The following is a 25450-nucleotide window of genomic DNA, read 5'->3' as shown; positions in this document are numbered from 1 at the left end:
TGCCATATACTAGAGACTTACATGGGTACACCAGTATGCCAATGGGTACCCCTGATGTTCCAATGCCCTGGGTACCTATGTACCATATACTAGGGGCTTCCATGAGTGCACCAGTATGCCAATTGTGGGGTGTAAAAGTACAATTTCACCAAATTTAGGGGAGAGAGCACTGGCACTAGGGTCCTGGTTATCATGATCCCAGTGCACTACTGTCCAAAACATACTGACACCAGGCAGAAAAGTGGGGGGTACTACAACCAGAACCACGCTTACTACAGTGGTGCTTTCCAGCCAATCTTCTGCTAAGGATACAGTTTCAACAAAAGGTCCTCTCAGACCATACTGAAGGATGCTTCACTATTAGGATGGGGAGCCCACATGGATCACCTCCAAATTCAGGGCACATGGTCTGAGAGAAATGTCCTATAATTGCAATCTCCTCGAGCTCTGCACATTTCACCTAGGGCTCAAAGCCTTTCGCCCATCATTCACGACCAACACTCTGTTCAGACAGACAATACAACCACCATGTACTACCTCAACAAGCAGGGGAGAACGAGGTACAGGGTCTTGTCACTCGAGGTCCAGGTGATTTGGAAGTGACTTTTGGCGAAGATGTCCAAAATGCTGAGGCAGTTGCTCTCAGCAGAGTTCTGGACAAAAAACACAAATGGGTCTTGCACAATGAAATCATACAAAGTATCTTCCAAATGTGTGCCACTCAACCATCGGCAAACAAAAAATGCAGCGCTTTTGACTCAAGGTACTTCCATCCAGGAACACTGGAGAATGTCTAGTGGATCTGGCAAATTTCTTTACAGTTGACTGCCTATTCCTCTGATCCTGGCACTCTTTATCAAGCTGTCCCACTCGACAGTGAAGGTGATACTCATAGTTCTGGAGTGGCAATGTCAATGGTGGTTCATGGACCTTCTTCACCAGTCACGGCGACCACATCTCAAGCTCACATGCAGACCAGACCTGCTAGCGAAATTAAGAGGCCAGATGGTTCACCCCAATCTCTCTTAGTTGAATTTGGCTGCATGACTCCTGAGCTTCCACAAGACTGCATGGAGATCCTCAAGGAGGCTAAGCAGCTTTCCACCAATTCGCATATGCCTTCAAGTAGAAGAGATTTTGCATTTGGTGTTCCTCCAAGAATGTGGACCCTACTACTTGCCAAGAAGATGTTGTTCTTCCATACCTGCTAAACTTGGCAAAATCTGAATTGCAGTTCTCTTCTATAAAGGTTCTTTAAAGGTTCACCTGGCAGCTCTTCCTGCCTACAGAAAATATCCTTCACAAACACCTTTTTTTCAAAATCCCTGTAATGAAGGATTTTTTAGAAGGGTTGAAAAAGGCTTTTCCTCCCATTAGACGTACTTCACCTCTCTGGGAACTTAACATAGTCCTTTCATGCCTTATGGAGGAACGTTTTGAGACAATTCACAAGGCTTCCCTGCAGATCTTTCTGGGAAACAGCGTTCCTTGTAGCTGTAACATCAGCCCAGCAGGGTTAGTCAGATTCCAAGCGCAGTACTCTCACAAACCATACACAGTTTTCCACTCTAATAAAGTGGTCATGAGGACTCACCCAAAATTTCTTCCTAAAGTTATTTTCAATTTCCATGTCAACCAAACCATCTCATTACCAATATTCTTTCAGAATGCCTCTACTCCTGCTGAGAGAACACTTCATTCCCTAGATGTGAGTAGAGTTTTGAAATTTTATCTCAATAAGACTAGTGACATCTGCAGTTCGAACCAATTGTTTATCAACTATGGTCCAGTCCGTACAGGGTTAGGTACATCTAAACAGTTCATCTCTCAATGGATAGTTTCCTGTATCTTGTTGTGCTATTAGAAAGTTAACAAAACACTAAGAGGTAAACCGAAAAGCTCACTCCATTAGGGGTAAAGCAGCTACTGCAGCTTTAATGAGGAATATCCCTATAGCAGATATTTGCAAGGCAGCCAGGGGGAGATCTAGTCACACATTCACCAAGCCCTGCTGCCTAGACTCAGATGCTAGAGCAAATGCTCAAGTAGGATATCTCAGAAATATGTGTGCTTAATTTGCCTTTCTTACTCATTCCTCTGTCTTGTCCACCGCTCTTAGTAGGGATGGGCTTGCTACTCTATTCAGGGCTTATGACTATCAGTGGAGATCCCCTACGACAGAAGGAACAGTTTTTATCTGTAACTCCAGTTCTCTCGTAGGCGAATCTCCTTTGAAGTCATAAGCAACCCTCCCTGGTGAACTGGGCTCAGGTAAATATGAGCAATACATACAATCTGATAGAGACATCTAGTTGCAGATTCCTTACCTTAGAATTTCTCCCAGGTGTCAGTCTGGATCTAGAGATTTTTCTCAAGCAGTACCCCTGTGCACCATTAGGTGGTGTCGATCAGCTCCACTTCCATTGTCTGTGCCGGTTATGATGTTGCGGGTCCTATATAGGCACCACCCTGGCTCGCTGACGTCAGTTATTTTCTTTCTGTGCCAGCTTGTGCTGATCTGAAGAAAGAGCAACCCCTCAGCCACTTTTAACTGGTCTTTTTTTTTTTTTTTTACTTTTGTTCAAGTTTTTTTGAGTGTTTACACTCCTGGTGCATCGAGGGTGTCTTCATATAAGACTGGGTTCAACCCCTGCAGATCCTGCCATCAGGCGATGTCCATAATGGAGCTGCACCTCATGTGCCTTTGGTGTCTGGAGCACGACCATGACCCAAAGCCATGCTCCGAGTGGGAGGCCATAAATCCAAAGGCTTTGAGGGAGCAGTCCCTAAAGCTGATGGCAGCCAGGCACTCGGCTCCCCATAAGTCCCAATCTTGGTCGAGAGGAATGTCTCGGAATTGGTGGCGGAGGCCCCCATAGTCTTCCTCCCACTCCAAGTCTTCAGGACGTTTGGGTAAGTCAAGGCATAAGAAGAAGTTGAAGAAAGCTAAACATTCTGTGAGTTCATCCGTCGGCAGACAAGATGAGGGAGCATCGTTTATCAAGGCCTTAATCTGTGGTACCTCTGACTGAGCCGGTTAATTGTTTCCTTTAGTTTCTGGGAGGCGGAGCAAACCCTGCCCAGCTGAAAGAGTTTTATGAGCCCATGCACCTCATCTTTGGGCAGTCCAGCTCTGCTGGTGCATCTTCCAGCCTGGGGGAGTCAGAAGGGTCTCCATTGGGTTCCACGCCAGCAGCTTCAGCTCTGAGGGGCACACAGGGATCCATTCACAGATCTGAATCTGTGCCGGTCGTACAACTTCGACCTTCCCCAGCACCACTTCTGACATCGATGCTCCAGGCGCTGCCCTATCCTCATTGCCGACTCTGACACAGAGCCAGATGGGCGTCGTACAATGCCAACTCCAATGTCAGCAGATCTCTCGCCCGCTATGTCATATCCTAAGCCTTATTATTATGGGCCAAGTTATGGTGAGGCAGGGGAGGGAGTCACTGGACCCTTTAGGATACCAGAACCAAGACCCCATGGACTGCCGTATGGACCTAGATGTAGCCAGTGGACTGGACACCTCCCCAGATACTGGTATGCTCTCTCTCCCTACCATGGCTATGGAGGAAGGAGCTTCATATTCAGTGGTGGTGCGGAGAGCAGACAAGATCCTGGACTTTGAGCTGCCTTCAGTGGCATTCAGGACTAACCTACTGACAGAGGTGCTTCAGCCTGGGGCTTCATCCTGGTTACCTTTAATGAAGCCTTACGGAAGCACTTCTGGGTACCTGGTCCAAACCAGCACAGGGGCTCCTGCCAACAGGACTATTGCCCGCCGCCATCGCCCTGCACCGGGTGACCAAGGTTTCCTGATCCAATACCCCACCCCTGAGAGCTTGGTTATCTAAGCCTCCACTTCAAAGGGTGCGTTTCACTTCCGCACCCCTAGATGGGGAATCCAAAAGGTTGGACACACTTGAGAAGAAGATGTTTTCTTCCCCCAGTCTGGCATTGTGCTCCTTGAACACCTCATGCCTTTTGGGCCATTATTCCCACACGCTATGGGATACAGTTGCGCAAGTTCTGCCACAGGTATCAGAGGAAGCCTTGGCTGTACTTTCCCAAGCAGTTGCTGATGGGAGAGATGCAGCAAAGTTCATGATCCGATGTAGACTGGACACGACTGACTCACTGAGCAAAGCGGTTGCTTCGACCTTGAGGTGCCAGACCTTGTTGAGGATGTTTGGCTTTTCATGGGATGTCCAAGCCACCTTATGGACATGCCCTTTGATGGCACCCATCTCTTCGGAGAAAAAGCAGACTTTGCACTTGAGTGCTTTAAGGATTCTTGTGCTACGGCCAGGTCCTTAGGCCTCGCGGCAGCCCCTCATTCCCCTCAGTCTACTTTTTGCGCCTTTCGTGGTAACAGAAGAGCACCCAGCCCAGCCTCTTTGTGGCCGAGGACATGGGATACTCCATCATGGATGAAGGCGCCAGCGGTCTGGCCAGTCTGCTCCCTGCCCCCACATCTGTAGCTGCTTCGAAACCTTCCTAGTCTGACACTTCCCCACCAGAGACCAGCTGGAGGCAGGATCCACCATCACCTGCTCCACTGGCAGTCTATCAAGTCAGACAGGTGGGTTTTGCAGATAGTGCGAAGAAGCTACTCCCTCCCCTTCAAGACTACCCCTGCATCCATGCCACTGTCGTGCGATTGAATGACGGAGGATCATTTGGCACTTCTCTAATAGGAAGTTACAGCTCTCTTGGCCAAGGGAGCCATAAATGGGCCCCTGTGCCAGAACTAGGTTATGGTTGCTATTCCTGCTACTTTCTTGTGCCCAAAAATAGCAAGGGCCTCTGCCCTATCCTAGACCTTTGGTCCTTCAATCTCTTTCTCAAGTAGGTCAAAAGGATTACCCTGGCTTAGGTTTTATCTGAACTGTACCCAAGACATTGGATAGTAGTATTGGACTTGCAGGATGCTTATTTACATATTTGCGTCCTCCTGCCCACAAACGTTAATTGCAGTTCACGGTGGGCCACAAGAACATTCAGTTCACTGTGTTCTCCTTCGGCCTTACCACCACCCCTCGGTTGTTCATCAAGGTGATAGTGGTGGTCCCAGCTCATCTGCTCAGGTCAGGGGTCTTCCCCTACCTCAATGACTGACTGTTGAAGGCGGGCTCACCCAAGCTGTCAACTCCCACCTCCAGACTATAGTGGACCTCCTGCATTCACTGGGGTTCACTATAAACATGCCAAAGTCACACCTGACTCTCTCTCAGATGCTCCCTTTCGTTGGAGCTGTTCTGGACACAGTGCAGTTTTAGGCTTATCTTCCCGAATGGCGAGTCCAGGATATTCAGGCTATGATACCGTTCTTTCAGCCTCTATCCTGGATTTCGGTGAGAATGACTCTGAGGCTGCTGGGCCTCATGGCCTCCTGCATCCTGTTGGTGACATATGCCAGATGGCATATGCAGGCCCTGCAGTGGAACCTGAGGTTCCAGTGGGCGCAGGATCAGGGGAATCTCTCCGATATGGTCCAGATCTCGGAGAGAACTGCGAAGCTTCTGCAGTGGTGGTTACCGAGCCATGATTGGGTCAGAGGGTCCCTTCCACAACAAGATGTGACAGAAGTGACAGATGTGTCACTCCTGGGATGGGGCAGCCATCTGGGAGAGATGGCGATCAGTGGACTCCGGTCTCCAGCGTAATCCAGAATCCACATCAACCTACTTGAGCTCCGTGCTGGCATTGGAAGCCTTTCTACCCTCCATCAAGAAAAGGCTCACACTGGTGTTTGCGGACAACACCACCGCCATGTGGTACTGCCAAAAACATGGCAGGGTGGGATCATGGACCCTTTGTCAGGAGGCTCTGTGTCTCTGGACATGGCTGGAGCAGCAGGCCATATCCTTCATGGTTCAGCACCTGGTGGGCTCACTCAATGCCAGAGCAGACAAACTCAGAAGATGCCTAGCAGATTACGAATGGCATCTCCACCTGTAGGTGGCGCAAGGTCTCTTTCAGCAGTGAGGAGAGCCTTGGTTAGATCTGTTCGCCTCCATCGAGTACAGGCAATGCAGCAGTTTGGTGCGCTGGAGTTTCGAAGGGGACTCTCACTCAGAGATGCTTTTTGTCTCAAGTGGAACTCAGGCCTCCTGTACTCCTTTCCGCTCATACCACTCCTGCCCAGAGTTCTCAAGAAGATCTGGAATGACCAAGCCCATCTCATCCTTGTGACTCCTGACTAGACACGGAGAGCCTAGTATCCCAAGCTGCTGAGCATGGCCATCGATTTTCCGATCAGGCTCCCCCTTCGCGAAGAACTTCTGTCGCAGCAGCAGGAAATGGTTCTTCACCCAGCACTGTCCACTCTCCACCTTCTTCGTGGAGATTGAGCTGCCGCGGGTGACAGCTTTTGACCTTCCTCCCGATGTTTGTAACGTCATCTAGGCAGCCAGGTGTACCTCCACAAAAACAGTATACGCCTGAGATTGCACAGAAAAGTCTGTTGATCCCCTTTCTGCCCTTCTATCTCAGGTCCAATTGTTTATCCTTTCTCTAGTTCAGCAGGGCTCCTCTTTGGGCACTCTCAAAGGGTATTTATCTGTTATCCCTGCCTTTTTGATTTTGCCTTTTTTTAAGTCTCCTATTGTTTCTAGGTTGCTAAAAGGCCTTGCTGATATGTTTCCTCCATCCCCATTCATTATGCCCCAATGGCATTTGAATTTGGTTCTGCCATTCCTGATATGTGCTCTTTCAAGCCTCTTCACAATTGTCCTCTCAGGCTTCTGACATTAAAAACAGCCATCCTTGTAACCATTACCTCTGCCCGCAGGGTGAGTGAACTGCAGGCTTTGTCATTTAGACCACCCTACCTCCTTTCAAGTCTCTTCACAACTGTCCTCTCATGCTTCTGACATTAAAAAAAGCCTTCCTTGTAGCCGTAACCACTTCCCGCAGGGTGAGTGAGCAGCAGGGATTGTCAGCTAAGCTGCCCTATCTTTCCATCTATCCTGACAAAGAGAAAGAGGAGAGACTCCACTGCCTGGACCCAAAAAGAGTGTTTGTGTTCTACTTTGATCAGACAAAAGAGTTCTGGGTGGATGATCAACTATTTGTCATTGATGTGGATGCGAAGAAAGGTTGGGCAGTGCAGAAGCAGACCATCTTACAATGGGTCATACTGTGCATTAAAATGTGCTACACATTGGCTACAAAGCAACCGCCTGAGGGTTTTCGTGCTCATTCTACCAGAGCTAAAGCTGTGACCAGTGCATTAGCAAGTTCCAGTCCTCTACATCTGTCAGGCTGCAATGTGGGCATCTCTGTAAACGTTTACCTAACACCACTGCCTGGACAGTCGGGTCCGTAGGGAAAGGCATTATGCCCATTCAGTCCTGCAGGACTTTATAGTATGATCTTGGTTTGCAGGCCCGTCTCTGGGGATGGTATTACTTGGGTATCTATTTTACAGTAAGGAACCTACAACTAGATGTCTCTATCAGATGGAGAAGTTACTTACCTTTGGGAACGCCTTATCTGGTAGAAAAAATATTTAGTTCCAGATTCCTTACCGACCCACCCATCCTCCGCGCTCTGCAAACTGATTTCTAGGGACAGGGACTCCCTTTCAGGGCCCCAGTTTTGAATCACCAGTGGTTAGTGTTTTTCATGGCTCTCCGCTTCTAGCATTGAAAGTCGTGAAAAGAAACTGACGTCAATTTGCCAGATGCCTATATAGGACCCATGATGTCATGTCCAGCGCCGACGACGGACGTGGAGCCGATCAACACCACCTAACGGCGTGCAGGGGGACATCTAGAAAAAGATCTTCAGATCTAGACTGACCCCTGGAGGAAATTCTAAGGTAAGGAATCTGCAACTAGAAATTATCTCTACCGGATAAGGCGTTACTGAAGGCTAGGAACGTGTCCTACAAGCATCGCTTCAAAAAACTGATGCCACGCATCATGGGATTCTGGTGGTCTCTGGGTTCTTAAAGGCTCAGTTTCTATTTTTAACTCATGTAATGACAGCCTATGGTGCTACACTGTCCTGTTTTACTTCATCTCTTTACTCTTTATATGAAAGACATTTATGCCGTTTTACCAAAACATCATGAAATATATATATATATAATTCTCCTGGCCCCTTTTTTAGGTATAAGATTGAGAATTTGGCCATTGTAGCCTAATCCTTTAGAGACGGAGTGCGGAGTCCGCCTGGCCCGCATGTCCTGGTGATGGCGGGCACCGCATGATCTGTTCTGGGCCCCAGAAGACGCCAGGCCCGGGTGCACGAGGGGGAGCCCGAGAGGAGAGGAGGGCTGGAGAAGGCCTGAGCAGCGGTAGTGATGTAGAGGTGAGGTGGAGGGTGGCTAACGGCGAAGCGCAGGAGGGGCCACCATGACTACAATGGAGGTAGAGAAGACGGTGGACAGAGCCTGATACTTTGTGGGAGTCCCCCACCATCCCCCTGGAGCAGTGCAGGAACGCACAGGGGGAGACCTCGAGGACTCTGTGGACTGAGGGCTTCGGCTGTGGGACGACCGGACCTGGCAGATGGAGTTGGAGGCAGTGAAGTGCTTGGGGATAGGTGAGGGGGAAACAGGGGAAGGGCTGCAGGATCAAGCCCAGTGTGAGGAGCGACCCCGTCTTCTGCCTCCCTCCTCCCCGGTTCGTGGCCCGTGGGCCTGGACCCCCGGGTGCCCCTTCTGCAAACGAAGTGACGCGGGCCACATAGACCTGCTATAGACCTACGGAGGCAACAAAGTGGAGTGAGAGATTGACAGCGCCCCATGGGGTTGAGGCCTCTGCCAGCAGACAGCGGGGGTCGCCGCTGTGCCCACGGCTCTCCATACCAGTGGCCCCATGGGGGCTCAGACGGAAGGGCCATGGGCCGGCACAGGTCGGCGCCGCCCACCCAGGCCCAGACTACGATGGATCAGTACACAGTCCCCACTCCTACGTAGGATAGTGCGAATGAAGCGGCTGGTCCTTCCATGGAGCCCACAGCATTGCAACCAGACCTTGACGCCTTCCTTAAGGCAATCCAGGACTCCCGAGAAGCTGCAGAGAACAAGGTCGACAAACTCCATGTGGACCTGTCCCTCATCCAGCAAGACCTGCAGGGGGTCACGGAGAGAGTCTCCAAAGCGGACAAACGTATTTCCACAACGGAAGATGAGGTGGCCATCCTCCAACACCAGGTTTCGAAACTTACATCCTCAGTGGCGGTGCTGCATGAGCGGTTAGAGGACGCCGAAAACCGGGCCCGGAGCAATAACCTGCACTTAGTGGGCCTGGCGGAGGCTTTGGACGTTCCAGATCTGGCTGCGGCGTTTGAGGCCTAGTTTCGTACCTGGATGAGCGCCGCCCCAACCGATAATTCTGAGGATCCTGAACTTCAGAGACTGCAACGCAATTCTGCACGAAGCCAGGAGTCAGTCAGATCTCCATTATCAGAACACAAAAATCCTAGTTTTCCCGGACTACTCCAGGGCGGTCCCATAGAAGCGCAGGACCTTTGAAGCAGTCAAACAGTAACAGTGTGTGCTGAACTTGCCTTATAAGCTGCTTTTTCTCACCCTCCTGAAAGTAATTTTTCATTCCAACACCTTCTTTGACTCACTGGGACAGGCCTGGGAGTTGGCTGCCAAGAGACATGTCCTGAGGCCCCTGGCGCAAACCAGGGGAAGGAAATGGAACCCTGGTGGAGCCCCCCTCACGACCCACATTCAGAGAAAACGCTCCTGCTCCTGGAGGTCACGAGTGGTGGTGGGGGAGCGGAAGAGCGGACTGGGCGCCTCGCCATTGCCCGACCAGCTGGCGGACTGGCTACTAGACGCTGCCCTCACTCCCTGTTTGCGACGGCGAAGGATGTGCTAACTCCCTCGTGGTGATCGGGGCTGGAGGGGAAGAGGCCTGGAATCTGAGACTCAGCTTGGAACGCTTGGCGGCAGCTGGCCCCCGGGCCAGGGATTGGCAATAGCCTGAGAGACTGGAAAGGTCTTATTTTGTCTTCACAGTGATGGTCAGGTTGCACATCCATGATCATGGCACTTTTACATCTTGAGGACCCACCCTCCCCCCCCCCCCCCCAAAAATGTCTTTGTTGTAATTTGCTAGGTTGCAAAAGTGTTGAGTAGGGGCGATAGATGCTTCTGGGGTAGAAGTATGAGGTTGGGGGGGGCTTATGGGGAATGTAGTGTGTTGTTGCTGTTGTACTAACTCCGTTCTTTTCAAGTTAGACCCTTGCACAGTGAGTCCCATGAAGACTGACCCATTATCCCGGATTGTCCACAGTAGCCCTGGATCTTGGCAGCTCGGGCCCGATGGAGGACAGGAGTTGCCTTCAATGCCATTACCCCTACCTGTACTATTTCCACGGTACTCTCCTGGATCGTGAACGGTCTGTTAGACCGTATTAAGAGAGCCACGATCCTAGGTTACGTTAGGAGATAACGCATGGGGTGGTCCTGTTACAGGAGATCTTTGGGCTCCAGGGGAGTGGTCCTCATGCTTCATAAGACATTACCCATGCAAGTGGACAAGGTCCACACCAAACCCCAGGAGAGATATGTTGGAGTGGTGGGCCACCTAGCTGGCCGACAGGTCAATTTCATCTCATGCTATCTTCCTCTACAGCTTCTTCGGCCCAACCTGGTGGGACTGCGTGCTTTGCTCCTTTCCCTACTGCAGGGAACCACTATTCTGGGAGGGGACTTTAATGTGGTTTTAGACCCGATCCGAGACACTTCCCCTGCCCCAAGTATGGGGCGACGTATGGACCGTACGTGCCTATTGAGCTGAGTGGACTCCTTTGGCTTCTCTGGTGCATGGCGGGCTTGGCACCCGCAGACTATGGCGTTCACCCATTGTCTCTCCCGGATCCTAGCCCGCTTGAGGTGAAACTGCTCTTGGGGCGCTTGGGGTGGGGGGGCATTACCCAGATCTTTCGATCCTTGCTTACTAACATGCCTGACGGCCTCACCCGGTTGCAGTATAGGTGGGCGTCGTCGGTGGGAGAGCTGGGCGAGGATGATTGAAGGGAGGCCTACCTAGCACCAAGGGAATTGGCCATTTTTACCAGGTTCAGAATGATCCAGATAAACTACTTTCATATGTCATACTTGTCCCCACAGACTCCGACTTATTCACCCGGGGACTACCCCTGCTTGTATGAGATGTGGTCAACCAGGGGTGCACCTGTTGCATGTGGCATGGGAGTGTCCGGGGATACAACCTTTTTGGGGAGGGGAGGGTGGAGCGGGACATCTTGGCAGGCCTTGGTTGTCCAATTGAATTGAACGCAAGGGTGGCGTTGCTGGGCCTTTTGGAGGAGCTGGGAGGGCTGAGGGCTGATTGAATTTTCCTAGGGTTTGCCTGTCTGGTGGCTAAGAGAGACATTGCACAGCTCTGGAGAGGCCCGACGGTACCGTCACTCTCGAAGTGGCGATCCTGAGTGGACTGGTGCTCTCAATTGGAAAAGCCAATCAATGAGGCATGGGGTTGTCTCCACAAATATGAGAAAATCTGGGGAAAGTGGCGGGCTTACAGGGGATTGCCTGTGTGAACTAAGGTGATCATGTTCTGTTGGAGAGGGGGGGAGGGTTGTCATCTGCGGAAGATATTGCCTTGATTTATTTAGCAGGACTGTCATGTACTCACTGATATGTAAGTGTTTTCTTTTGTTTCTCTGTTGTGTCTACACACATTTAAAAAATAACATTGTTTTTTATAAAAAACATACAGAACTTGCTTAACTTCTATAGACAGGTTTTTAATATGAGATAAGTTGCAAGAACTATAATTTGATCTATTGGAATATGTTGCAGTATCCTGCACATTGGCTTAGATATTTTAATCATCAAAGAAAATACCCACAATATGGAACTATGAATACAAATAACATTGCCATTCATTACCTGTTAGTCAAGTACTCAACATATGTTGATTGTATTTTGTTTGGTAGTGTGAGTATCTTATATTTCCATTTGACTGACCTATTGACTATCCCTTACCATCTGCCTTTCCCCTTTTTAAAACTAAATTACTACTCTTTAACAACTGTGATTCGTTTCAAAGATTTACACATGGCTAAAATGGTGAATCGGATGCAAATAATTGGCCTGTGTGATTATTTTAATCTATGTGACATGTTTGTTAAATTGTTTGTGTCTTTATGTAAATGAACTTGAATATTTATTTTGCTGAAATCAGCAGATTGTGTGACAGAAGATGATGTCTTTGGAGCATTTATTTATGTGGTATGCTGTGCAAGTTGAATTGCATAATTTCAGAATCTGAAACAATAATTGTACACATAAGCTTAGAAGCTTGTAATATTGGCACACACAGCAGAGGCACAGGATCTGATGAGCACTCTTTAGTTAGTGGAGTGTGTGATTGAGGCTTTCATAGCAGGATAATTTTGATGTGATTAGTACCAGTGCAGGGGAGTTTAGCATGTGCAGGATGGCATTGGGACACACAGCACATGCTCTGTGAGTGTACTTAGTCGGCTTCTATTGTAACGAGAAGGGTTGCATTATGTCTTCACAAGGGAAGGGTAGTGGCATAAAGAAAACTCAGAAGAATTGTCTTCAATGGAGAGGTTCAAGCTCTGATTTTCCAGCACTGAAGTGCAGTCTTTATTGTCCTTTCAGGTTCAACAGCTCCAGCAGGTGCCTGTGCAGCATGTGTATCATAACCAAGTGCAGTATGTGGAAGGAGGTGATGCCAGTTACACTACAAGTACCATGTGAGTATTGTGCACCAAAATATGTGGTACTCAGTGTATGCCACACAGCGAGGAGGTGTGACCCCATGATATTCACTATGATTACAAGACACTAGCAGTGATAAGGTTATTGCTGTAGTGTAAAGGTGTGTATGTCTGTAGGACCACATGTGAATAGACTGTGAATTCTTCAGCATTGGCTTTCTCAGCTTAGTCTGTTAGATTTGTTGAGCCTGACCGCTCCACGGTCTTGAAGGAGACTTCACACTTTGTTCAGACCCATTGCTACAGCTACCAGCTGTGAATCCAGTAAGCGTCTTTAATAGTTCCCATTGGATGTGTATCCCAAGTGAAAATGAACTGCAAGACCCCTGATAGCCCTGTTAAACTGGACACCAAGCGAAGACCTCAGACAAACTAAATTCACCATTTTGTATTCTGTCAAACTCTTCTTTTATTTGTGTTGGGAGATTTTGATTAAAAGGATTTGTGGACAAATGTAAGCTGTTAACCGAGTCACCCAATGTCAAACCCACTGAGGTGTTCAGGCACAGTGAAACAAAATGCACCGTGTGAGATACACAATCTATATATTGCATTCCTTTGTCCAGCACTTCTGTCCCATTGACTGGAACTATTTTCAGATACTGTAGTAAAACCCAAGTCCCGAAGATTATGAAGAGTCCTTGAACACTCCTTATTTGAATAATATTTATTTAGAATTATTTTTAATTTATTACACTATATATTTAGAAAAAACAGCCCATCAACCCAACAAATATGTTTGAAGTTGAACCCCTGACATGGATGGTCTTTATCTTAATTTTAACTGCCCTTTTTCACATGCTCATTCATATGCATGAATGTTCCCCGTCATTTAAGTGGGAGCCCCACGGTATTACTATAAGAGCAGTGCAATATACACTAATGTGGTACAATGCAGTGGCTAGCCACTGCAATAGCCTATCCATATCCTTTTGTAAAAAGGAACCAAACCTAGGTAACAACCAATCAGACGACAGCACCCTGTAGAACCTTCCCAAGACAGGCTGAGTTCCTCAGATTTTCGAGCACAGATAAAGGTGTAAACGATTAAATAAGGTAAACCTCTGTGGGGAGGAGGGTGGATCGCATGTGAATCTATGAAAGATGCCAATACTGGAAAACTATAGTTACAGATAAGCAACTTATTTTCTTCTCCAGTATTGGATCTTTCATTTATTCACATGCTTGAATCAGAATAGTGAGCAACAATAACAGTTCACTTTTGTGAAAAACACAAATACCCTTAGTGGATGGCGGGTAACAATATGATAGAACTCTGTACTGTTCACCATTTAAGAAATTGTAGTATATAAAATTAAGCATGAGTAATATAATTACACTATGAGAGATAAAATGAGAAATAAAGATAAATTCACCTCCGTGAGAAGAGGCTTACTTTATTGCAAAAAAATGACCTAAGACCGCTTGTCCTACAGCTGCAGATCCACATACGAAATGTTTATACTGTTTGCACCCTTAACATAAACCAGCAGATTGACATATTTGCGAAATGTTTTCCACTTAGACTTTAAAGGATCAAGAGAAGCATTTGGTCTTGACCACTACGAAGAAAGAAATGGAAAAAGGAAAAACATCTGGTAAGCAGGAAACAGGACCCTCCGACTCTGCTGTTAAGACTCAGACAGCTGGTCAAAAACATTCTGATAAAGGACAAAAGAAACATAAGGTAAAGAGTGGTCATCCTGCAGTAGAGATACCTTGTTAAAAAGCTAAATTGGCCTCAAACGCATCATTTAGGAAAGTTGATGAGAAAAAGTCGACAAAGCAAAAAAGCATCAATGATGATCAAAGATCACAGGTCGTAGATGAGAACATCGATGACGGCTGCTATCAGTGCTAATGCGAAATAATGTTGGAAGGGACCAGGTTAGGATCCCCACCCATGAGAGAAACGTCAACGGGGGTATTACTGTCGACAAGCAAATGTCTTTGATGAGAGAGACTTTGTCAACGGTTGAGAGGCCACAATGAAGGATGTACTGTTGATGGGGGAGCTGACATCAATGACAGAGGTACCATCACAGAAGGAAGTACTGTCAACGAGGTGCTGGCAGAAGACTGGAGGGATGCTGTTGCCGATGGGAGTTCCGTCAACGAAGCGATTGCTGTCAACAGTGAATTTGTCGTTGATGATGAAATTACCGTTGATGAGCAAGAAAAAGACATTGGTGACACCCACGGCTTTTAAGAGTCTAATGAAAGGGAGAGTTGAGAAAGTACAACTAATATTGGAGATAATGCTGGTATCACCAGCACCTCTACAACCACTAAATCGTTTACTACAAGACGCTTCCCCTGAAGGTCAAGGTCCATCACTATTGTATCACGAATGCTCAGAACTGGATCTAGATCAGATGGAAGCATTTGTTAGTGAAGTTAGCTCAGCTCTGAAGATGAGGTTAGAGTTAATTATCCAAGAGCCGTAAAATATTGATGATGAGGAGGATGAAATGGATCATTTAGAAACAGACGGGAAATTATAGGGGAAACTTGCATCAGAAAAGTTGATACAGGCACCAATATGCATGATAACATTTCAAGACATGTTTTCAGATTTACAGAAGACTACCACCTCAGACAGCACAGAAAAAACAGGAATCTGAACAAACAAAAAACCCTCAACTGCCAATTCTGCAAACAACAGATACACAAGAAGTCCATGAGAAACAAACAATATCAGACAATGTATTTAATATGCAAGTGGCTTCAGATGAAGGAAAGTATAATGGTGGAGTGGAATCACCATTTAGTGACAAAGATGACAATAGTGATGACGCAGACAGTGACAGAGAATATACAGTCAACCTGATTTAGAATAGAAGCACTTTATAATGCAAAAGGATGCTAGTCCAGAACCAGCACAGAGTTGGGCCTCCAGATGACATTGGGAGATTTCATTCTCTAATACAGCATCAGAACACATCAGAAAAAGCTTGTTTTCTGTATAATTTTAAGGAGAAAACACACAAGGACACACAATCAATTCCCGTATTGCAACATTTATGGGGGAAGGTTTGGTGTTGATGCAAAATCCAGCAAGTGCATCAGTAAATCTAACCAGAATTGAAAAGCAATACAAGGCAATGGATGATGCAGCAGGACGAACTTTGAATCGTGTATACAGATTTTGTAATAGCAGCTGAACAACGGAGATCAAGAAATCCACCATCTCCCTGCACAGCACCTACAGATAGGGAAGGCAAGAAATGAAATTCAGTGGGGATGATAATTAATGTGTTAACTGCTGATGCAATAACAATTGCTATTTCATCTGCAGACCTAGCTTCATATGACAGGAAATCATGGAGGAACATAACTTCATTCCTAGAGAAGTTGCAGGAGAAAGATAAAGAGAAAGCTAAGCTAATATTAAGAGATGACAAACAAGCATCAGTTTCATTGACAGATGGACCCATGGATGCTTCAACTTGTGCATTTAGGCAGGTTGGGAATCCAACACTCTGGCGTAGATATGGCTTATTAAAGAGCACATTTTTTAGATTTACTTGATTTAATGTGTTTGGAAGGAAAGTTAAAGAGGCCCTTCAAGCGATTAAAGTGGACACAGGAGACATGGTCACTCGGTATGCTGCAGAGCAGGCAGTAATACAGAGGATTTAAAATACAGTACTTTCAGCAAGTCCAAGGACTGCAAGACATGTCCTATGGCCAGTAAGGATCGTGGATGGCAGGCAAGGCAAAGGGAGAGAGAAAATAGCTTCTGACAGAGTCTAGGAAGAGTCAGAAAAGGAATTCAGTTGAGGCCAGAGGAGAAAGGTCCTTACTTCCCGGAGAAGAGTGCCTCCAATATTCAGCTTCCAGTCGGTGGAAGGATACAGTTTTAGTTTAAAGGTTAGCAGCACATAACAGACAAATGGATATTGAATATAGCAGAGCGTGGCCATGTTCTGAAGTTTTTGAAGGAACCACCACCAGTCCCACCAATGAAAGAAAAGCACAGACCTTTTAGAGAGTTGAGAACAGAAATACCAAATTGTTGAAAAAGAAAGCTATCAAAAGGGTGCCAATAAAGGAAGTATAAAGAAGAGTTCATGATTCTTTCTCATTTAAAAAAAAAATCTGAAGAATGGCACCCAATACTAGATTTAAGAGAATTGAACAAGTTTACAAAAAGACAAAGTTTCTGCATGGTCACATTACAGGAAATTCTTTTGTTTATGAAAATAGGAAGATTTCCTAAGTTCAACAGATTTGGAGGAAGCATATTTCAATAAACCTATTCACAACACAAGAAACACAGGAAATATCTACGTTTTATGGTTGCAGGTCAAAACCATCAGTTCAAATCACTGCCTGAGGCCTGCACCTCAAGTTTTCACCAAATGTATGACTCCAATAGCAGCGTTTGTGAGGAGAAATAGGATATGGTGTATCCATAATCTGGACGAATGGTTGTTGAACACAAGCACATTGCAAAGAAGCAGAGAGATAACAAAGCTGACAAAGAAGGTGCTTTTGCATTTAGTACTTGCAATAAATACAGAAGTCAAATATGGTCACGAAACAAACTTTGGTGTTACTAGGAGCAAGGTTACAAACAATACAAGGGATGGTATTCTCTTTAAAAGAAAGAGACGAGAGTCTGGTAAAACAGGTCACAGTTGTGACTGGGAAAGAGAGAATTACTGTAAGGATGATCAAGGCAGTGCTAGGGACTATGCCCTTATGCATTCTTCTGATTCCTCGTTGCTAACTTTAGCTGAGCAGACAATGGCATCAGAAAAATGGAAATTGGGACGACTTAATGATTGTAACTCAAAGAATTAGGGAAGCCTTCCACAGTGGATGCAGATAGAGAATATTTTCAAGGATCAAAACGTCCGCGAGCCAGCACCTCAGAAGTATCTGAATAAGGATGCCTCCATGGCTGAATGAAGAGCACGTCTGGGAAACATGAATGTACATGCAGTATGGTCAGAGGAGGAAAGGAAATTACATATAAATGTTTTGGAACTAAGAGCTGTGGGACTGGCGTTAAAGGCCTTTCAACAACTAGTAAAGAACTATCAAGTAATGATAAGGACAAATAATTTAACCACAGTGTATTACATACGAAAGCAAGGAAGAACAAGGTTGTTGATTCTTCAGAGGTAGGCTCAGAAAATGTGGCGATGGGTCATTGTCAACGTAGTAACAATGACAGAGCACATTCCAGGAGAGGATAACAGAAAGGCAGATTATTTGAGCAGGCGATTTGTTGATAGCCACGAGTGGGAAATAGATTCAAGGCAATTAGACAAGATATTCGAGAAGTGGGGAAAGCTCAAATGGAATATGTTTCCTAAAGATCAGAACTGCAAAGCAGATGGTTTCACTGGGTGATGCTTTTGCAACAGACTGGAAAGTAAAGTTTCTATAGGCATTCCCTTTGATTCCGTTTATTGCATTAGTAATTTGCAAGACGAGGAAGGATATTTTGCAGGGCAATTTTAGTAGTACCAGGATGGCCACATCTACGTTGGTATGCAGAACCTGATAGAGATTTGTGTGGCGAGGCCAGTGTCATTCAGGCCAGATGTACATTTACTTTCAAGTGACAAGTGTTTGACCACTTACTGCAGTTGTTTCACCTGATGGCATGGCTCATCAGGACCAAGAGTTTGGCCATTTGAACATAATGGAGGATTTTAGAGGAGTTTTATAGAAAGCGATGGCCCAATCAACAGTCATAATGTATGGTATGAACTGGTGGTGGTTTCTGCAATGAACACATCAGAAAAGATTGGATCCAGTGTGTATGGAGTTACATGAATTCTTACCATATCTGTTGCATTTAGCAAAGTCTGGTTTGTCTTTTGGTTCAGTAAAAGTACATCTCGCAGCAATTTCATGGTCTCTTAGAAGGCCTAACAGGATGCTGTTATACTCGCAAAGAGTAATTAAAGAATTTATGAAAGGATTATTTAGAACATTTCCACCAGTATAGAAGGTGGCGCCTAAATGGGGATTAAATACTGTATTGGCAGTCTTGATGAGGAGGCCGTTTGCGCCAATTCATAATGCAACGTTACAGCATTTGACGTGGAAGACAGCTTTTTCTTGTTGGTCATTACATCAGCAAGAAGAGTTGGAGAGCTATAAGTGTTAAATTGCAATGAAGTATACCTAGTTTTTGCAAAGGGAAAGGTGACTATGATGACAAATCTAGAATCCATATCGAAAGTACCAACTACTTTCACTTAAAGAAAATAGTGTTGCTAACGTTTTGTACAATGCCAGAAACAGCAGCAGAAAGGGCTCTGCGTTTGTTAGACATTAAGGGCCTGTTTTAGATCTTGGTGGTATTACCGCCAATCCACTGCTGACGCAGTCCCAAAAACACCTTCAAGTTAGCATTGTTTTGCCCGTCGTATTGAGATGTGTTGCGGCTGAGCCACAGACCGTCACAACGGAGTGCTTTTCCTAGCCGTCAGTCTGGTGGGCTCCTGCTGACCCTATTTAGATGTTAAAGTCCTGCAGGCGGTGTACTGGTGGCTGACTGCTAATGGAGGGAGGCCGTCGCTGAACCATTGGACATCGTACATATACTGTCCCTTAGCCACACGTGTCCCCCTGCACAATACACTACACACCATATACACGCTATAATCTATTGCTGTTCCTTCACAACACAAGTTCATGTCGAAAACACACATTGCTATTGTAAGAAAGTGCCCTCTTTCTTGGCATGGTTAACCCCATTTTCTGCCTTTTGTCAGTGTGTTTGACTGTGTTCACTGGGATCCTACTAACCAGGACCCCAGTGATTATGCTCTCTCCTCTAAATATGGTTGCTACTATCCTTTTCTTTCCACAGTTGACATACTTGTCCCCCCATGTAAGTCCCTAATATATGGTACCTAGGTACCCAGGGTATTGGGGTTCCAGGGGATCCCTATGGGCTGCAGCAGTTATTCTGCCACCCATAGGGAGCCCATGCAAAGGGCTCTACAGGTCTGCCATTGCAGACTGCGTGAAATGGGTTCATGCACCCGTTTTGACTACAGATCACTACACCAGGTCACTATGTCACCCCTATGGTAGACCCTCTCAGCCTGGAGGGCAGGGTGCAGGTACCTGTGTGTAAGGGCACCCCTGCATTAGCAGAGGTGCCCCCACAAACTCCATATCCATTTTCCTGGACCTTGTGAGTGTGGGAACGCCATCTTATGTGTGTACTGGTCATAGGTCACTACCTATGTCCAGCTATATAATGGTAATGCCGAACCTGGGCATGTTAGTATCAAACATGTCGGAATCATACCCCAATACTGTTGAAAGCATTAGAAGTATGATTCTCTCGTAGGGGATTTCCATGATAGTCATAAGCACTGAATAGTTCCGCGCGCCTGCGGGGACCCCAGAGCACTTATGTGAAGTATATTCTTAAGTGCAAATACCAACCCTTTGAAAAAAGGTTTGTCAAAAAACACTTAAGAATAACACTGTGCAGCCTATGTGAACAGCTACACAGGCCAAATTGTTAAAAGAAAAAACAGTTATAGTGTAAATTCACGTTTAAACATCTATTTATTTTATAAATATATTAACAAATACATTCACATATTTTATTTACACCTCTCATGAGAATAAAACAATGCAGGGCAGTGTAGCCCATAGGCTGCCATTATACAGAATGAAAATAGAGCTGTGCCTTTAAGAAAGTAAAGTCTTCCTGTTTCCCATCATGCACAGCAAAAGGCAGTTGCCTCAGTTCTTTTTTCCCGCTCCTTCTGACAGGACCCTGAAGCATTGAGCTCTACCCCACAAAGTTTTTTGTGACAGAAATTCATTTAAAATCTTTTTGAATTTCAATTTCACTCGACGTTTTTAACATTGAGTGATCATTTCCTACTAGTTTCTGTTAAATTCTGACAGAATTTTGAGGTTTTTCTAGTTTAGAAATGCCTTCACGTTTTGACAAATGTCCTTCTTGTGGCAGAAAAAAGGCTAAAACAGATTCACATAGGGTCTGCATAATTTGTCTTCCATCCAGCCACAAACCAGAGTCGTGTGACATCTGTAAAACCTTCTCCAGAAGAACTCTTCGTGATAGGGAGAAAATCCGACTTCAGGCGAGAGAGGACAGAAGAAAAAGTGGCCATTCCACCACAGAGCGATTAGAAGGTCAGGCTTCTACCAGGGCTCAACCTGTTTCCTCTCTAACTCCTACCAGACCTGCTGAAAAACGGGGCACAGGTCTCCGACGACGTCGAGGGCGTCGGCGTCGAAACAGGTAACGGCGCCAACATGTTCGCCGTCGAGGAGTGGTTCGCCGGCGAGGAAAAGACATCGTTCGCCGTCGACAACCATTTCGCCGTCGAGACGACGTGGACACACGACGTCGAAAGGATCTGGGTCGCCGTCGACACGGCGAGGACGTTCCACGTCGAGGAGATCCGAGTCAGGCTCGCCGTCGACACGGCGAGGACGATCGACGTCGAGAGAGAGTACTCGCCGTCGGAGACGTTCGCCGTCACCACAACGACGTCAAGGGTCGTCGTCGAGGGGTTCTCCACGGCGAGAGGAATCGACGTCCAGAGGTCGCCGTCACCGCTCTTCGACGTCGAGGAGTGTGTCGACGTCGAGACGACAATCAAAGAGGCCTAGAAGGGTTTATACAACATCGGAATCCTCGGCCTCACTTATCCTGCTTCCAGCGTCTCCACAGCTCTCGCCTCGGCAGTCGCCGTTGCCGCAGACACCGGTAACACCTACGGCTCCTCTTCCGGCTCCTCTTCAGAGTCTGTTCCGAGGACTCCAACGCGTTCTGTAAGGCGTTCTGGACGTTCTTCTTCCTCTCGGCACCATCGTCATGAACCACGACAGAGATCTCAGCATTCACATCATAGACATTCTTCTTCGTCTACACGGGACTACTCTCCAACCCTATCGGACTCACCGTCCCCGAGAGTGTCCCCCATAGATGATATGAATACATTCCAGGAGGTCTTGGTGCGAGGGGCAACCAAACTGAATATCCCGCTGGCGGTGCCGGCTCCATCGACGTCAGTAATCTTCGAGACCTTGCATCACAGGACATCTTCAAGACCTTTGCTTCCACTGGTTCCGGGTCTTATTGAACCGTCAATGGACATTTTTCTTACACCGGCTGCAACAAAGTCTGCTCCTTCCAGACTTATTAAAAAATACCGTCCACCAGAACAAGATCCTCTATTCTTGAGGTCGGACCCAGTACCGGACTCGGTGGTTATAGTGGCAGCAAAGAAATTGCATTCTACGTCACCGTCTTCCTCTTCACCTCCAGATAAAGAGAGCAGAAAGATCGATGCTGCAGGAAGAAAAGTATGCTCTACTGCATCCATCACCATGAAAGCAGCCAGTGCCACTGCTCTATTAGGGAGATATGATCGAGCCCTCTGGGACTCTGTACTGCAGTTTGCGGAGCATCTTCCTAAGGACAAAAGGGAAGATTTCCTGGAGGTCGTGGGCCAGGAAGCTATGGTTTCTAACCAAGTTATAAGTGCTGCGGCGGATTCTTCGATATTATCCGCACATAACTATGCTCACGGAATAGCGCTCAGGAGACATGCATGGCTGCGACTTACATCGCTTAAACCTGAAGCACAGCAGAGAATACAAAATTTACCTTTCTCAGGCTCCACTTTGTTCGGCTCTCATGCCGATGACGAGATGGCCAGAATGAAGTCTGAGCTGGATACCCTGAAAGCAGTAGGCATGGAACGACCGAAAGAACAGCGAAAGGTATTCCGCCCATATCAACGAAGACTGTTCACCCACAGGTATCAGACTCCACATTGGATGTCTTCATGTCCCCAGCAACAGCAACAGCAGCAGCATCATAGGGGTTTCTCCACACAACGAAGGTCGACAAGGGGTCGTTCAACACCTCAAACTCAGGCAACTCGACAGGCTCCCGTGTCGAAGCCCTGAATCTTCGCTTCCCCCTCCTCCGTTATCCACTCCGGTAGGGGGAAGTATCTCAAATCATCTGGACGAGTGGCTACGCATCACAACAGACGCCTGGGTATTGAATATTGTGAGACATGGTTACGTTCTCAGATTCACCAGTCCTCCACCATCTGTTCCACCCAAAACAACCAGCCGACACCTCGAAGCTCTTCAGTTAGAAGTCACCATTCTATTACAAAAAAGAGCCATAGAACCCGTCCCGATCAGCCAACAAGGGAAGGGGACTTATTCGAGGTATTTCCTTGTGCCCAAAAAAGACAAGCAAGAGTTTCGTCCCATTTTAGATCTAAGGACAGCAAACAAGTGGATTCGCAAAGAAAAATTCAGGATGCTATCCTTGCACCAAATGTACCCACATCTTCGTCAGGGCGACTGGCTCTGTGCAATAGACCTTTGCGACGCTTACTTTCATATTCCGGTGACCAAGAAACATCGAAAATTCCTAAGGTTCACCGTCGGAAAACGTCATTACCAATTTGTGGTTCTGCCCTTCGGCCTCAAATCAGCGCCGAGGACTTTTTCTAAATGCATGGCGGTGGTAGCCGCCCACTTGAGGAAACATCGAATATTTGTCTACCCCTATCTAGACGATTGGCCCATAAAGGCCTCCAGTTATCTAGAGGCACAACAACATTTCAAATGGACTCTACAGCTGTTGCAGAAGCTAGGTCTTCAAGTAAATCTCCTGAAATCCACAGCAACACCTGTTCAGAGGTTGCATTACTTAGGGGCCATTATAGATACCAATCTAGGAAAGGTGTTTCCTTCGGAGGAACGACGATTATCGATTCTCCAAAAGTGCCAACAACTGCAAGAGACTCCACAGACCACTGCAAGAGTAATAGCTTCTCTACTGGGCTCGATGGCGTCTTGTATCCATCTCGTTCCCAATGCTCGCCTCCATATGAGACCATTACAGGAAAACCTGGAGGATCAATGGAGTCAACTAATGAACGAATGGGAGAGCAAAGTCCTCCTTTCTCCCCACGCCCTACAGTCCCTCAAGTGGTGGTGTCTACCTGACAATCTCTTGGTGGGGATTCCGTTCCAACATCGGCCTCCAGCTCAAACCATCGCAACAGATGCGTCACTGCTCGGATGGGGAGCGCACATGGAACATCTTCGAGTCCAAGGCAAGTGGTCACAGAAAGAGAGTCTCTATCATATCAACCTGCTGGAGCTTCGCGCAGTCCACCTTGCGCTCAAAGCTTTCCTTCCCTCTCTGAGAGCGGAAACTCTCCTTCTCCAGACGGACAACGTGGCCACTATGTACTACGTAAACAAACAAGGAGGCACCAGGTCCAGGATTTTATCCAGAGAGGCTCAGACAATCTGGCATTGGCTTCTAGCCAGGAACATGTCGCTAGTAGCAACTCACCTGCTGGGCATCCAGAATGTTCAAGCGGATGCTCTCAGCCGCGTAATGGACGAGAACCACGAGTGGGTTCTACACGACGTTCATTCCATTTTCGCACTATGGGGTACCCCCTCTATAGATCTATTCGCAACCCCAGAAAACAAAAAATGCCAAAACTTCACCTCCAGATATTACCATCCAGGGACACTGGGGAATGCCGTGTGGATAAGCTGGTCAGGAGCATTTCTTTACGCCTTTCCGCCGCTTCCCCTGATTTCGGCGGTCCTCCAGAAGTTATCCAATGCTCAGTCCAAAATGATCCTGATTGCTCTGGAATGGCCACGCCAATGGTGGTTCCCAGACCTTCTTCACCGGTCACTCAAACCACACATCAGGCTCCCTTATCGTCCGGACCTGCTCACGAAGTTCAGAGGGCAGATGTCCCATCCCAACCTCTCATCGTTGAGTTTGGCAGCATGGCTCCTGAGCTAGTGCAATATGGACACTTGAACTTACCTCAGGATTGTATGGAAATCCTGAAAGAAGCAAAGCGCCCTTCCACACGATCCACTTATGCAAGCAAGTGGAAGAGATTCTGCGTGTGGTGCTTAGGCAACAACATTGACCCGATATCCTGCGGAGAGGAGTCTATTCTGCCATACTTGTTAAGTTTGGCAAAATCGGGCTTACAATTGTCATCAATAAAGGTACATTTGGCGGCTCTAACAGCATACAGAAAGAGCCCCTCACAAACTTCCTTTTTTCAAATCCCAGTTATTAAGGACTTCCTGGAGGGTTTAAAATTTTTTTTTCCTCCCATTAGAAGACCATCTCCTCCATGGGAACTGAATGTTGTCCTATCGCGTCTGATGCTACCTCCATTCGAGCCAATACATAAGGCATCACTTCAGCATCTCACATGGAAAACTGCTTTTCTAGTGGCAATCACTTCAGCGCGTAGGGTCAGCGAAATCCAGGCCCTTTGCGCTCAAGAACCCTACACGGTTTTTCATTCTGCGAAAGTGGTAATGAGAACTCATCCAAAATTTTTACCTAAGGTAGTCTCCGACTTCCATGTGAACCAAACAATTTCATTACCGACTTTTTTTCAAAATCCAACTACTCCTACTGAGAGAACTCTGCACTCTCTGGATGTAAAGAGAGTCTTGAAATTTTACTTGGACAGGACAAAAAGCTTACGGAAATCACAACAGCTTTTTATTAACTATGGCCCAGTTAGAACAGGGTTGGGCACGTCTAAACAATCTTTATCCAGGTGGATTGTTTCATGTATAATGTTATGTTATCAGTTAGAAAATAAATCCCTTGGTGGTAGGCCAAAAGCCCACTCTACTAGAGGGAAGGCAGCTA

The 25450-nt window shown here is 46.8% G+C and overlaps 1 protein-coding gene across 4 annotated transcripts in view; it reads left to right on the top strand.

Moving 5' to 3' along the window:
- Positions 1–25450, top strand: part of RFX1 (regulatory factor X1) — a 788791-nt gene that overhangs the window by 143056 nt on the left and 620285 nt on the right. For all 4 annotated transcript variants that reach the window (XM_069230453.1, XM_069230451.1, XM_069230454.1 and 1 more), the window contains one exon: positions 12629–12723. In XM_069230453.1, the coding sequence (XP_069086554.1) occupies positions 12629–12723 (95 nt within the window). The remainder of the gene's footprint in view (positions 1–12628; positions 12724–25450) is intronic.

Source organism: Pleurodeles waltl, chromosome 4_2 (assembly GCF_031143425.1).
Source record: "Pleurodeles waltl isolate 20211129_DDA chromosome 4_2, aPleWal1.hap1.20221129, whole genome shotgun sequence".
Taxonomy (NCBI): Eukaryota; Metazoa; Chordata; class Amphibia; order Caudata; family Salamandridae; genus Pleurodeles; species Pleurodeles waltl.
This window is presented reverse-complemented; position numbering and strand designations above follow the sequence as displayed.